Genomic DNA, 14,008 nt, shown 5'->3' on the forward strand with positions numbered 1-14,008 from the left:
ACATAGCTAGAAGGTTACACAGGTTTCATTCACATTCCAGTCTCAGTTTCTAAATTATATCTTTAAAATGTTCTGAGACTGCCTGCCTATGAGCCAGGGAAGAAAACTTGGGGCACAGCTAGACTATATATTAGAGCCCTACTTATTTACTAAATTAATTCAACTCAGTACATTACTCTGTCGCTTAGGAATAAGTTTGTGGATGAATTCCCAATATGATTTTCTAAGAAGCTCATGTGTACATCTTATGTCTGTTCTATTCAGCTTCTGAGCTAACTTCCTGTCAAAGAAGAAAATGACCTTTGATCAGAGATGTGTCCTACAGATAAATTAAACTCAGAAAAGTGTCTTGGTATTTAGCTATTACAGTGGCAGTTAGGAAATTAGAATCTATCCATTACTATTAAGCAACTTCAGTTCTTGGTAAAGCTGGTTTTGACACAGCAAGTTCTTATTTTCCTGAATAACTTCCTCAAGGTTTCTTTGTGGTAGTCCAGAGGTTTTTTGTCATGCAAGGTTGCAATCTTTAATAAAGCCACCATAATGGCATGTGACATGCTCTGGGGTGGTCCCTGTAACACACCTGGCAAGACAGGCAAGGCAAAGGCAGGCAGGAACTAGCAGGAAGGGTGCTCTGATCCTTTCAACCAGAATAAAAGGGAATCCATAGAAAAGGACAACAAAGTTTTCAAATGGGAACTCTTGATTAAAAAAGGAAATTAGAGACCCTGGCTAGAAAGAACTTTCTATGCCAGATACAGCTCTAGTGACATTTTTCACTCAAGAAAGAGAAAATAATGTGTACGTGTATAAGGCATGTGTGTGCGTGTGTATATATACACACATACATATAATTGAGCACACAATCTCATACTACATCTTATTCCATTTTACTTCCATATATAACCTGTGTATTTGTATTTTTATATGGAAAGTTAAATGAATATTCAATAAGTGATACAGTAAAACTATGACTGCAACCAATTAAAACATAAATGTGCAGGGAATCAACAAAATGATGAATGTAGCAGTGTTAGAAGGGTGATTTCCCTTTCCCTTACATTTCTACATGGCTTTAGTATTCTAAAAAGGAGGATTAAAATAATTTAATTCTCACGATCTCAGTAAGGACCCAGTTGGGTGTAGTGAAAATAAAAACATCCAAATTAGACCAAGAGACCAATCCCTAAAAGAATAGTATATAAAATTTAGCTGAGATATTAATAATAGAATATGTGACTGAGATTTTGTCATTTCACTCGCTTTGAGAGGAAGCCAGCAGAAGTAAAAACTGTGAAGTTCAATTTCTGCCATTCAGAGAAGGGTTTGCCTACTATGAAGGCAGATAAATGTTACTATTCCTACATCCTAAAGCCAGCACAGACTAACTTGTAAAAGATCCATTCATCCTTCAAAATCAGGATGAGTAAATGTGGTGGCCATAGAGAGAAACAGGAACTATAACTTCCTTTCCTACCAAAATGAATTAGTGTACCTATTATTTTAAAAAATATGAACACAGATATCTGTACCTTCTACAAGGGGTAACTCTTTGACTTACAAGGAGACGAGAGTTCCTTAAATTGGCAATATTGCAAGCATACAAAATATGGTCAGATTTAAATTCACATTCTCAGGAATACATCCAGCAGCCAAAGGAGGAAAAAGGTCACTAAGAGCCAAAGCAGAACTTGGAAAGCACACACGTAGCATCCTGTCTCCCACTGCAGTCTACTGGTAAAGAGCAGTCTCAACACCATTTCCCCTCTTTGAGGTTCTAGTATTTCTATGAGAGTCTGTATTTCTCTTCGTTCCTCCCTTCTGATGTCTGACGTCAACCACAGCACTGCCTTACTGGCTCTCCCTCTTCTACTAACCTCTACTGACTGAAAAACTGTGAAGTTGAGAAGAGGCTCTATGAGGATGAAACAGTCCACAAACACTGCTTACCTGAAGTTTCGAGCCGCACTGAAATTGCCGAAGCACTGCAGTTCCCTACTCTAGATTTTATCCCCCAGACTTCCTGTTTTTTGGTGTTCACCTTGTCATGATAGGACATTGCAGTGTTAGTTACCTTTTAACGGTATTTCCCGCTTCCCAAAGCTACTTTCCCCCTATTCGTTATCATCCTGCAGCAACCGGGTCACATCACATTGCCCCTTCTTTGTGTCAGGTGGCTGGAGAGCAGCAGCCCCTCTCCCAACACCAACAAACACAGAAACTAAGCGCCTCCCCAGCAGCACTGCGGGCTCCAGTCAGGCCCCTCATGACGAGTGAACTCACCCTCATCCTAAGCTTCAAATTGAAGGGAAAAGATTTGGGGTTGGGAGGTTTGTTTCTAGTCAGGGACATGGCACAAAGGGCATTCAAGCAGAAGTTAAACAAACACTACCTGGATCTTGGTCTTGCTTTGAGACTGTTAGAATCCTTAGGAGTGGCTGAAACAAAGATTAGATGTTGTTTGCTTGGGTTTCATGTCTGCAGTTAAACAGGTTTTAAGCAGCACCTGGGCTAGTACAGAACACATCAACAGGTAAACAGGAGGTACAGGTATCCGTGTGGAAAACTTGACTGCTTCCACATTTTCGTGATTCCATAATTTTACTTCTAAAGCTAAAGGCACAATTAAGAAGAAAGAAAAACCAACATATTTTTCCTTTCATCAGAGCATTAGCCATGAAGCCATTCTCAAATCGAAGTTGATTAATGGACCAATTCCGGCCTAAAAGACACCTCTCTCAAGAGGTTATCTATTTATACAATGATGGGTTCAGACTTGAGGGTTTCTTGGTCTATCATGATAGCCTAGTAATAATAGATTTTGAACCAGTCTCCCCTGAAGGCTAGGAAGAAATCTATTAGGCTACATATTTGAAGATTTTCTTAAAATACACCACCAGGACCGCATGACCACAAGAAATCAAAGTCCCACAGTTAAGTCGAAATGATCTATGCAGCTTTTCCTATAAGAAAATATTCTTGTGTCCCAAATCGTACAGAGAATATTATGAAGTGAAATCATTAAAATATTTTGTCAACCATACAACTTTTCCTTCTCCAATTTAAATCATGAACTAGCTTGCTCACTACCAACACACACAGAGCCTACTTTCCCATCGTAAGTTGTTGGGAGTAATGAGAAATGCTTACAAAAACATTAATCCTCTTTTTACGTTTTCAATCCTCTGTGGAAGACAACTTTAGAAACCACTAGCTGTGCTAAGGTTTCGCAAACATTGCAAATTTTTCATCATAAAATGTCATAAAAATTCAAAGAAAAAGTGTTACTAACTAGGAGCAAGGAGAATATAGTTTGTACACTGTTTGCACAAATTTTTCCGGAAAGAAAATATCTCACTGCATGATGCCATCCTCTTTTACATTACTCGAAAGATAAAACCCCTCCTTGGTATGAAGCATGCTGGATTTCTGACGATCATTAAACTCCTTGGGTTGGATAAGCAGGGCAGAATGCGGAGCTGAAATGCTAACAAGGCCCAGAGCAAACTAGCAACACACCTCCCCTTAGCACTCTTAGAAGACGTGCTTTTCTCCCAACTGAAGCGCTCTGGCTTCTTGGAGTGCGGACACGGGCATCTTTTAACTGCAAACCACTGAAAGGCTGCCGGAGCCCCGAGAAGCATGGGAAGCCCAAGCAGTGTGAGCCTGCCTTGCCCAGTCTCGTCCGCCCACACGAAGATGGAAAACCACCTCCCCTCCTCCAGCCCCCTGGCGGCAAAAGATGGCGGCCCAAGAGAGAGCCTCTCCTCCAGCACAGCAGGCTACCTGGGGGCTGGGCGGACGGTGCGACGGCCACTCACCACGGGACTGAGGGCCACCCTCCAAGCAGGCTGCCCACGGCTGGCTCCGGCCCGCTTCTCTCAGGCCCCACTGCTTCCCAGAAATATGTGGGCAGAAGTCTCAGCCATTTTAAAACACTGTTCCCCAAACCAGACCGCGGTGACCGTTACTTCCTTTGTCCACTGCCACTATCTTTGTCTTTGTGCCAGGGGGAGGAATGGGTGTGGAAGGAGCAGGGAACCCTGCTGGTGAGAGATAGGCAGGCAGATGGCGTGATGGGTGTGGCTGAGGCGTGGAGACCAGGCCAGGAGTCCTGAGGTCCAGGGGCTACTCCTGGCCACGACCCTCTCTAGCTGTGACCTCCATGAGCCTCAGTCTCCTCACCTACAGAATGAAGATAATAAAAATGAGGCCCCTTTCTCACTCAGAGAGATAAGAAAGTGAAGGCGCTTTAAAAACTAAATGTATTCTAGAATTGCAACATATTACTGCTGTAGGGTGCTCCTAATTTTTCAAGCTTAGAAATCTGGTTTTGAAATTTAGTTCCTTCTAGGACAGCACAGGAGGTGCAGGTGGGTGCAGGGAATGGAAGGAGAGACCAAGCGGTGGCAGCCGGCAACTGGGCAGCTGTGAGAATCACCAACAGCAGGCTGAAGACTACAGCGTGAGGGCGAGCAGGCCCGACGCCCTCGGCAGGACCTGGAGACACAGAAAAAGATGGCCATGGTGCAGTATGGCCTTTTGAATTAGGCTAGAATGTGCCGTTAGCTAAGAAATCCATCAGATTCCACTAATATGTACATGTTCAGCACTTCAAAGGGTAAGGGTCTATGAGAAAAATATGTAACAAGGAATACCGCGTTCCCTGATGACACAGTCCCATCCCATCTGTAAGCCACCACATTTCCTTCACCACCATTACTACTATCATGGTTATCACCACCCACTGTGGAAGGAAGAGCAAAAGAGGGAAATGAGATCCCAGGCAGGGCTGGTAAGCTTCCACAGGTTCGAGATCAGAAAAAGCTGCAGAACACGATTTTAGGTAAGTCTTCCATCAGCCTCCAAGCCCCTGAAAGTCAGATTCAGCATTTGGAGCATGTGAATATCCACAAAAATGGCAAGGGCAGGTTGGGTCAGAATCCAGGCAAGAAGCCCACGGGCGGATCACAGCTTCTCACTGAGCTGGGCAGAGGGAAGAAGAATGAGAACTTCCTAGAACACTCCAGGCATGTCATCTTTCCAGGAAACAGAAACAGGATAGGAGGGCAAGCCTAAAGTTTAATTCTCCAGAAGGTGGCAACTCAACTGAGGTGAACTGCCCACGTGGCACGGACAGCCTTCCAGAATTAGAAACCACCACCTTGAAACTCTTGTGTCTCCCGCTAGGAATCCAAACATTCCCCGGAAAAGAGGGTATTAAATACGTTTTCAGATGAGGGATTCCCTCATATCCACTCCAGAAAGGGCAGCAAAGGGAAGAACAAATCAGAAACCACATAGCATGCTCCCAGGCAGAATGTGACACAAATTCAGATATACTTCACGTACTGTGGCACGCACACCCTGATAGGTTCTGTCTGGTGACGTCATGCCCTATTCAATGAAGGAATGTTGAAAATGACATCTAAAGCTCATGCCCCAGAGAACACGTATGCTCATGGAAAAAATAGGAAGAGTTATTAGCCTAAAAGGCTGTTGGAGAAGCACAATTTAACACTCCAAATTTAAATAACCTTTACTGATACCATAACATGAAGTTCACAAAAACTAGGATGTATCCACTTCATTTCCAGAAATTAGATTTGGAAAGTACCTACCTCAGGCATCTGTCCTATGCAAATAGAGCATTTCTGCCTATGACGAAGGAACCAAAATCAGTTCCAAAAGCCAAAACTAGGCTTGAGAATTCCTACCACTTTTGGAGTCACAGTTGATCTATGATCTTAATTTTCTATTTCTTAATGTCGCTTTCTAGAGGTAGTGGTTCCCAAAACAGGCTGAACATTAGAACCCCCTGGGCGGGGAGGGGCTGCCTAAAAATACAGATTCTTAGGCCTCATCACTGCAATCAATCATATATTCTCGTTCATATTCATTCTCCCTCCCTCTGTCCCTCTCTCTCCCTCTACCCCTCTCTCTTTTAAACCTTAAATGAACTTAGTGTTTGGGAAATACTGTACTGTAGCATAAGCCTCGATGTATATTGACTCCTTTGCTCCAACTTTAAAAAAATAAAGCCTGGATGATAGCTAGTTAAACAAAACAAACATGATTTACTTATGAAATATTAAGAGAGATAACAATAAAAGAGAAAGCAGCAACTTCTTTCATGTGCTCATAACCAGAGCTCCAAACAGTAACGCCATCCCTAGCCAGTTTGTTCTCAGCTAGGTCCATCTTGGTTCAGTGATGGCTCTGTCGAGAAAGCTGAGGCCACAGGCCCGACCACCTCCATGGTTCCCAGACACAGTTCTGACTCTCCAAGAACCTGGGCAAACACGACTTTTATTTCTCTCCTTGGAATCCACTCCATGTGTAAGCACATTTACCTGCCTTTCTGGTGGTGAAGCATAATGAAAGTGTTTGAGATTTATGCTTTGGAAATGCAAAGTTTCACCTGTGAGCCTCCCATTAATCCACCCCATCAGCTTACTCTACACAGAGATCACAGTGGCTTGTTGAAATCTTCCCAAATCCAAGCCTTCTCAATTTTATACTTAGTGACAATGAGACCCTCGATTCAAACTGAGAAATCCTTTCAGTAAAACCTATATTCAGAACTTAAAAAGAAATCACCCTCTTCTCATACCTGAGAAGAGGGGAGGAGTAAAAAAGAAACCAAAAGGTTTCCCTAGAATAAAACACAAGACAAATATTTGGACAGAAATATATATATATATACTATCACAGATGTACCAGTTTTCTCACTGAAACTACAGGGTTGTTTTGGTTGGTTTGTTTGTTTAAGAAATAATTACATTAAAAATATATTAAATTGGTTTTCTCCTACCTGAATCCTCGGACATATCCTTTGGTAAGGCTTCATCCGTAGCACTCTTCAAAGCTAGCAGTGTTTCGTTTTGTTTTTAAAGAACAAGAGAGAGAAAAGTAAAGAAAAAAAAATTTTATGTCTCAGACACATTACATTAAAACAAAGAATCCCTAGTCATCACTTATGAAAACGGTGTTACAAACATCTATAAGTTGCTATAGCACTTACTAAAACAATAAAAGTCTCCTAAACTATGGTAACAGGTTCTCCTCCTACAAAGAACAGAGGTATTTTCAATGTTCCAGAGAGAGTGCCTCTAGTGGCTGGGAGGAGTATTACCAGGAATTATCAAATTTCCCCATTTCTTTCCTGACATCCAGAGCAAAGACATAAGGATCTCTCTGAGAGTGAGAGCCAGGATTCAGGATTTTTAGAGCTCGCCAGGTTATTCCAATGGGTAGTCAAGGCTAAGACCCACTAGTAAAGACAGTAATCAGAGTACTTGCTGCCACAGACAACATCTAGGTCTGCCTGCCTCTCCTGAGCAAATACTGAAACAGAGAGCATGCAATTACTGTTTCCTAATGGGAAACATTTTTCATGTTTAACTCCCATACAAAGCTACATCCATGGCAGGTCATGATAACAAAACCTGAAATAGCTTCACTGATTTTTAGTCCCTTCTGATAAGCCTTTCATTCATGGGCAGTGAATCAATATCAGATAATAGAAGGAATACTGTCTTGAGAATTCGAAAATCTTGGTTCTTATCCCTGCTCTTTTTCTTACTGAGCAAATAATTCATACCGCCTGAACTTTAGTTTAGTCATCTCTATATTTTATGTGATAAAACATACCAGCCTCCATTCCACTTTGTGAGGACTGAATAATACAGTGCATGAGGAAGGACCTGATAGATTATAAAGCCTTATAAAGAAGTATGGCAGGAGGTGGGGTGTTCCTCCTGCTCTTCTAGATAAGTCCCAGGCCAACTCATCCCTGTGCTTGATGCTAGCTGTAACACGGAACACCGTGCTGCACTGCTCTCACCCGTCCAGTTAGATAAGCAAATCATCACAACCCAACACCCACAAGGTCACAGAGAATAAAGCCCAGGGGTAGAAACTCTCTCCAGAAGGTAACTTCCTCGAGGATTAGACCCGTGTACAAATGTGCATGTATATTGATATTCTGGGATCACATCTGCCAACACAAGATGTTATGCTCACAAACCATTCACTTCTAGTCATTTCCTAATTAGTACGATCAGATTCCAATAAAAGATGTTGGAGTAGCCTGAGGGTCAGCAGTGAGCACGGGGTCGTAACTGAAGGGGCTTTGGACACTCATGGTCTTGTTACCACTTTATGAACTATAGTTTTGTGACAGCAATTGGAACTACTTAATCCATCCAAATGTGTTCATATACAGAGAACAGTCCTCAGATGCTCTAGAAGCCAGCCATTCCAAGAGAAGTAGATTAAAAATATATATAGGTAAAATGTCCCTAAAGGGAGAAAACTTATTCTTTTCATACCTTGTTTGTCATCACCAGTCACATCTTGGGTAGGGACAGGAAAGTCGGCCATGTCTTTAATAGATAGCTTCTTGGAAAAGAAAAGAAAATTAATAATATGGGTTGGAATGGAAATGAAGTGATGTGCACATCTGATGCAAATGTTTTTAAAAGCTATGTGTCTTGTCAATATTTCTGCCTCCCATAAACCCTGACATTTCATACTATTTTATTTTTTAGGTTTCTAGTGAGGTATAAGTTAATTTGTATTGAAAAATTTATATACACAGAGGGAAAAAATAATGACTTAGATTGAGGTACATGTATAGACCACACATTATATCTCAATCTGGTGTGGGACTCAGCCAGAGTTGTGGAGCATTTGCCCACGACATCAGTCAAGAACAAACCTGTGCTCTAGGTACTTTCTCACAAGCAGAGAGAGGTTCTGACAAGTGGCCCCATCACATGGGTATTTGCCAGGACCTCTTATGTAGAGGGTGTTCAACCCTGATTCAAACAGCCTCCTTGTTATGGAATAAGAGAATTTTACTGATGAGCAGAACAGAATTTTCTGCTAACTCACTGAAGGGAGAAGTCCTCAGTTACACTAAGAAGATGAATACCCAAACTGATCAAGTATTGATTAGTTTAAAATTCTATGTAAAATCTACTTACTATAATTTCTTCTACACTCTCAATTAACACGGACTCTGTCCTCTGATAAGATTAAAGGATAATACATATTCATAGTTGATATATATATAAACACATTCTAGAAAGATATATAAAAATTGAAGGGTGATTGGTAGGTGGGGATAGGGATAACAGGAGAACTTGTCACTATATGCCTTTTGATATTCTTTTTATTTTAAACATATTAAAAAAGTCAAATAAAGATAAATTTTAAAACTTAAAGAAGTAAGGTAAATTCCTGGAGTTAGCCGGTGCTCCAAAAGGTTAACTGGTTTACCTCTCAGAACCTGAACAGCCCAAGAGACATAAGCAATACTTCTGTTTTCAAACTGTTTCAAAGAATGGAGTTAGAATACTGCTTGGTGATAACCTGATCTAGGGTTTAGCCATCCACAGGCAAGTCATTCTTGGCATTACAATGAAGCTTCCAGATGTAATTTAGAACAGAGAATGTATCTCAACAGGACCTTCTTTCATTTGTAATCCAGATCCATAGCAGAATAAAATAATTTAGGAGTAGAAAATATAGATAAAAAGAAATCCAAAAGAACACTGTTGAAAGAAATTTTTAAAATCTAAATAAAAGGAAAGATACCCCATGCTCATGGGTCAGAAGACTTAATATTGTTAAGATGGTAATATTCCCTAAATCCATCTACAGATTTGAAGCAATCCTTCTTGCTTTTTTGCAGAATTTGACCAGCTGGTCGTAAATTTCATATAAAAATGTAAGGGACCCAGAATAGCAAAAATATTCTTGAAAAAGGAGAACAACTTAACAAAAAGTTATAGTAATCAAGAACACTGTAGTACTCACATAATGACAGACATATAGATCAATGGAATAGAAATGAGAATCCATAAATAAACCCTTAAATTTGTGGTCAACTGATTTTCAGTAAGGGTACAAAACAATTCAGTGGGAGAAAACTGTCTATTCAATAAATGATGCTGGGACAACTCGATATCCATATAAAAATAAAGAATGAAGTTGGACCTCTTCTTCACGGCATATATAAAAATTAACTCAAAATGGATCACAGACCTAAATGTAAGACCTAAAACTATAAAACCCTTAGAAGAAAGCATAAGAATAAACCTTCATGATCTTGTATTAGGCAATGGTTTCTCAGATATGACACCAAAAGCACAAGCAAAAAAAGAAAAAAATTAGATAAACTGAACTTCATCAAAATACAAAACATTTGTGTTACAAAGGATACTATCAAGAAAGGGAGGGAAAAACAAAGAAAAATACTTGCAAATTATACATTTAATAAGAGATTTATATCCAGAATATATAAAGAACACTTACAACTCAATAAACAACCCAGTTTACAAATGGACATGGGATAGGAATAGATATTTCACCAAAGAAGACATACAAATGGCTACTTAGCACGCAAAAAGATGCTCAATATCAGTAGTCATTAGGAAATTCAAATCAAAACCACGAGATACCACTTCACTCCCACTAGGGTGGCTAAAATCAAAAAGACAGATAATAACCAATGTTAACAAGGGTATGGGGAAACTGGAACCCACATACACTGCTGGTGGAGGAATGTAAAATGGTGCAGCTGCTCTGGAAACTAGTTTGTTAGTTCCTCAAAAAGTTAAACACAAGGTACAATATGATCCAATTATTCCACTCCTCAATATATACTCAACAGAATTGAAAACATGTGTGCACACAAAAACTTGTACATGGACATTCATAGCAGCATTTTTTCTAACATCCCAAAAGGGGAAACAACCCAAATGTCCATCAGCTGAAGAATGGACAAACAAAAAAATGTGTTAGTATCCATACAACGGAATACTACTCAGCAATAAAAAGGAATGAAGCACTGATACATGCTACAATGTGAATGAACTTTAAAACATTACACAAAGTGATCTCATCACAAGAAAAAAACTTTTTTCCTAATTCTTTAATGGCGCGTATTTATGTGAGATGATGGATGTTCACTAAACTTAACACAGTAATCATTTCAAGATGTATGTAAGTCAAATCATTCTGCTGTATGTACACCTTAAACTTATCCAGTGCTATATGTCAACTCTATCTCAATAAAACTGGAAGATCAAAAGCAAACATTATACTAAGTGAAAGAAGCCTGTCACAAAAGACCACATATTTTACATTTCTATTTATATGAAATGTCCAGAATAGGCAAATTCAGAGACAGAAAATAGCTTAGTGATTACTAGAGGCTGGAGGAAGCGGGGAACAGTAGATGACTGCTAATGGGTACAGGCTTTCTTTTTGGAGTGATGAAGATGTTCTAAAATTCGACTATAGTGATGGTTGCACAACTGTCAATATACAAAAAAGCACTGTATACTTTATACAAATTGTATACTTTAGATGAATATGGTATATGAATTATATCTCAATAAGCCTGTTTACAAAAGAAACAAATCCAGTAATCTAAGAAGCACTGCTAAAGACAAGTGTCCCTGAAATTATAATCTTTAATTCTTGATGGAAATAAGTACATGGTACAGCTCTGCTATCTTTAGAAAAAGATGTACTGCTGAGCAAACTTCTCAAGACCTGACTCAGCTACAGCTCCATTCACAACAAACACCTTTATGGAGTCATCCTTCACAGGGCTGGTACCAAGATCTATCTAAACCCCAAGCATGGGGAATTCCCTGGCAGTTCAGTGGTTAGGACTACATGCTTTCACTGCTGAGGGCCCAGGTTCAATCGCTAGTTGGGGAACTAAGATCCCACAAGCCACGTGGCATGGCCAAAAAAAATAATAATAAAATAAAATAAACTCCAAGCATGCATTCCTGTGTTTAAAATATCTCCATTTCCAGGCTTCACAGACACCTGTATATTTGCTCCTTTCCTTTTAGAGATGATAAGTGAGTACATGAAGAACAGCAACATGAGTCAGTAATTAATTTCTCCCAAAAAAAAAAAAACAGCATTATTTATCTCTGTGGGAAAAGCAAAGCCCATCTGATACCATAGCAAGTTGGAACAAAATGTTTAACTAGAGAAAATGCGAATAATGACTTTTTTAGTAAATCACCTAACAACAACATAATTTTACACAAGCAGGGGTACCCATAGCAAGTTGGAACAAAATGTTTAACTAGAGAAAATGCGAATAATGACTTTTTTAGTAAATCACCTAACAACAACATAATTTTACACAAGCAGGGGTACCCATAGCAAAAAATTTTTTAAATAAAACAAAAAGACAAAACAAAACAAACAAACAAAAAATAAAACAGGGCAACTGCATAAGATAGTTGTAGAGATGTCTGTCCTGGCCTGACAGACAAACTTCTCCGTACACTGTCAGCAACCCCAGAGTATACTGAGGGCCGGGAAAAGTGACTAACAATCATACTTGCTTCACCATCATACACATTCTACAGAAAAAGAAATTGAAAAAGCCAAAACTCTTCGAATGTACATCTATCACTCCACCTGAAATCACTTTATCTCCTTCCGAGTAGAAATCTGCTGAGGAAAGGAACACGGAGACTACGACTCAAAGAAAGAGCAGTAGAGAGGCCAAGAGAGACGTTATCAGAGGGGGCGCAGCAGAAGCAGGCTTGATTGGCTCAGAGAGGAGCAGAGGATGGCATCCACAACATGCACTACAGGCACGAGAGCCTTGTGGGAAAGAATAAATAATCACACACAATCACAAGAAATTTTTTAAATGGCCCTGTATCCTGCCTCTGACTTCTATCATCTTGCAACGTCGGAGCACTGTAATAGGAGCCTATGAACAAACCTCCATTTATGAAACATTTCCAGACTTTTTTTCAGCGTGGGAACAGCAGATATCGTAAGTTGTCATCACAGCAATCATGATGGTGGTGATGGTGACGAAAGTGCTGATATTAACAATAACCATAAGGACGCCTAAAGCACACAGTTAAGCCCCTGCATCAGTGGCCCAACGTTATAGGAATTCTTCGGGTTTCTCTTGAGGATCATCCAAATCAGGCAGCTTTCAATGTGATCTGGGGCCCTCATATACAGTTCTCAAACCTCCTCTCAAAACTGTTCTGATTCATTACACCTTGTTAATCGTCAGCTGCTAAAAATAGAACTTTACAATGTTTACTTCAAAATTAAAGCTCGGTTAAAGTAAATAACCTGGCTTACATTTTTCTGGCTTAGTTTGGCTATACCTAACTTTCACCTCTAAAAGGTCAAGAGGCTACTTTGCTTTTTCACCAAATCTAGTTTTAGGGAGAAGAGAAAAAAAGATAATTATAGATATATCTGGTGTCTAGATTTGAAATGCTGAGCTTCAAAGTAAGTACTAAGTATTAAGAGAAATCGTTATGAAATCAAATTTTCCAGAGTTTGTAAAGAACAATCAGCTAATGGATTTAATAGTACACACATCCTTACTTATTAACACATGAAGATCTTTTACCTCCATCCGATTCAAGTCACGGGGTTGTTGGTTTGCTGGCACTGACTCAGAATAAGAATCAAATAACGCACACTCCCACTTGGGCTTAGGAAAGGCTAAGAAGAAACAAAAAGAATGCATAAGAATATATATTATAGTCACGGTGTTTCCTAGCAGCTTTTCTGTGCTTGGTAAATAGAGCAACAAAATCAGCCAGCTCCTATATACTAGAGATGGCACTAATCACGCCGAGGTAGTATTTCAAGTTCTTTACATATACAAGCTAGTACTTCTGCCATGCCCACTTTACATGCAATAAAACTAAGGAGCAGCGAAGGTAAGCACCTTAGTCAAGGTCAGAGAGCCAGTAAATGAAGAGCAAGGACTTGAACTGCCAGCACTCCTGCTGGAGGGTCCATGCTGTCAGCATTTCATGTTGTAACACAGAAGTCATTTTCCACCTTAACCATCACTATCACAATACTTCAGTTTTAACAAAGCTACTAGCAGCATTTTAAAATGGCAGTAACTATGGTGATAGTTTGAATACCATAAACATTAACTGAGGAAATACTTCATTTTAGCTATTACTACTGGAAG

At 39.7% G+C, this 14,008-nt stretch overlaps 1 protein-coding gene across 4 annotated transcripts in view; it reads right to left on the reverse strand.

The window, feature by feature from the left end:
• The window catches only part of REPS2 (RALBP1 associated Eps domain containing 2), a 235,483-nt gene that overhangs the window by 97,890 nt on the left and 123,585 nt on the right, over positions 1-14,008 (reverse strand). For 3 of the 4 annotated variants that reach the window (XM_060087427.1, XM_060087426.1, XM_060087430.1), the window contains exons 9-12: positions 13,430-13,524; positions 8,334-8,403; positions 6,815-6,868; positions 2,393-2,438 (exon numbers count right to left, since the gene is read on the reverse strand). In XM_060087427.1, the coding sequence (XP_059943410.1) occupies positions 2,393-2,438; positions 6,815-6,868; positions 8,334-8,403; positions 13,430-13,524 (265 nt within the window). The remainder of the gene's footprint in view (positions 1-2,392; positions 2,439-6,814; positions 6,869-8,333; positions 8,404-13,429; positions 13,525-14,008) is intronic. The other variant, XM_060087429.1, reaches the window with a different exon arrangement.

This window comes from Mesoplodon densirostris, chromosome X, assembly GCF_025265405.1.
Source record: "Mesoplodon densirostris isolate mMesDen1 chromosome X, mMesDen1 primary haplotype, whole genome shotgun sequence".
NCBI classification, from domain to species: Eukaryota; Metazoa; Chordata; class Mammalia; order Artiodactyla; family Ziphiidae; genus Mesoplodon; species Mesoplodon densirostris.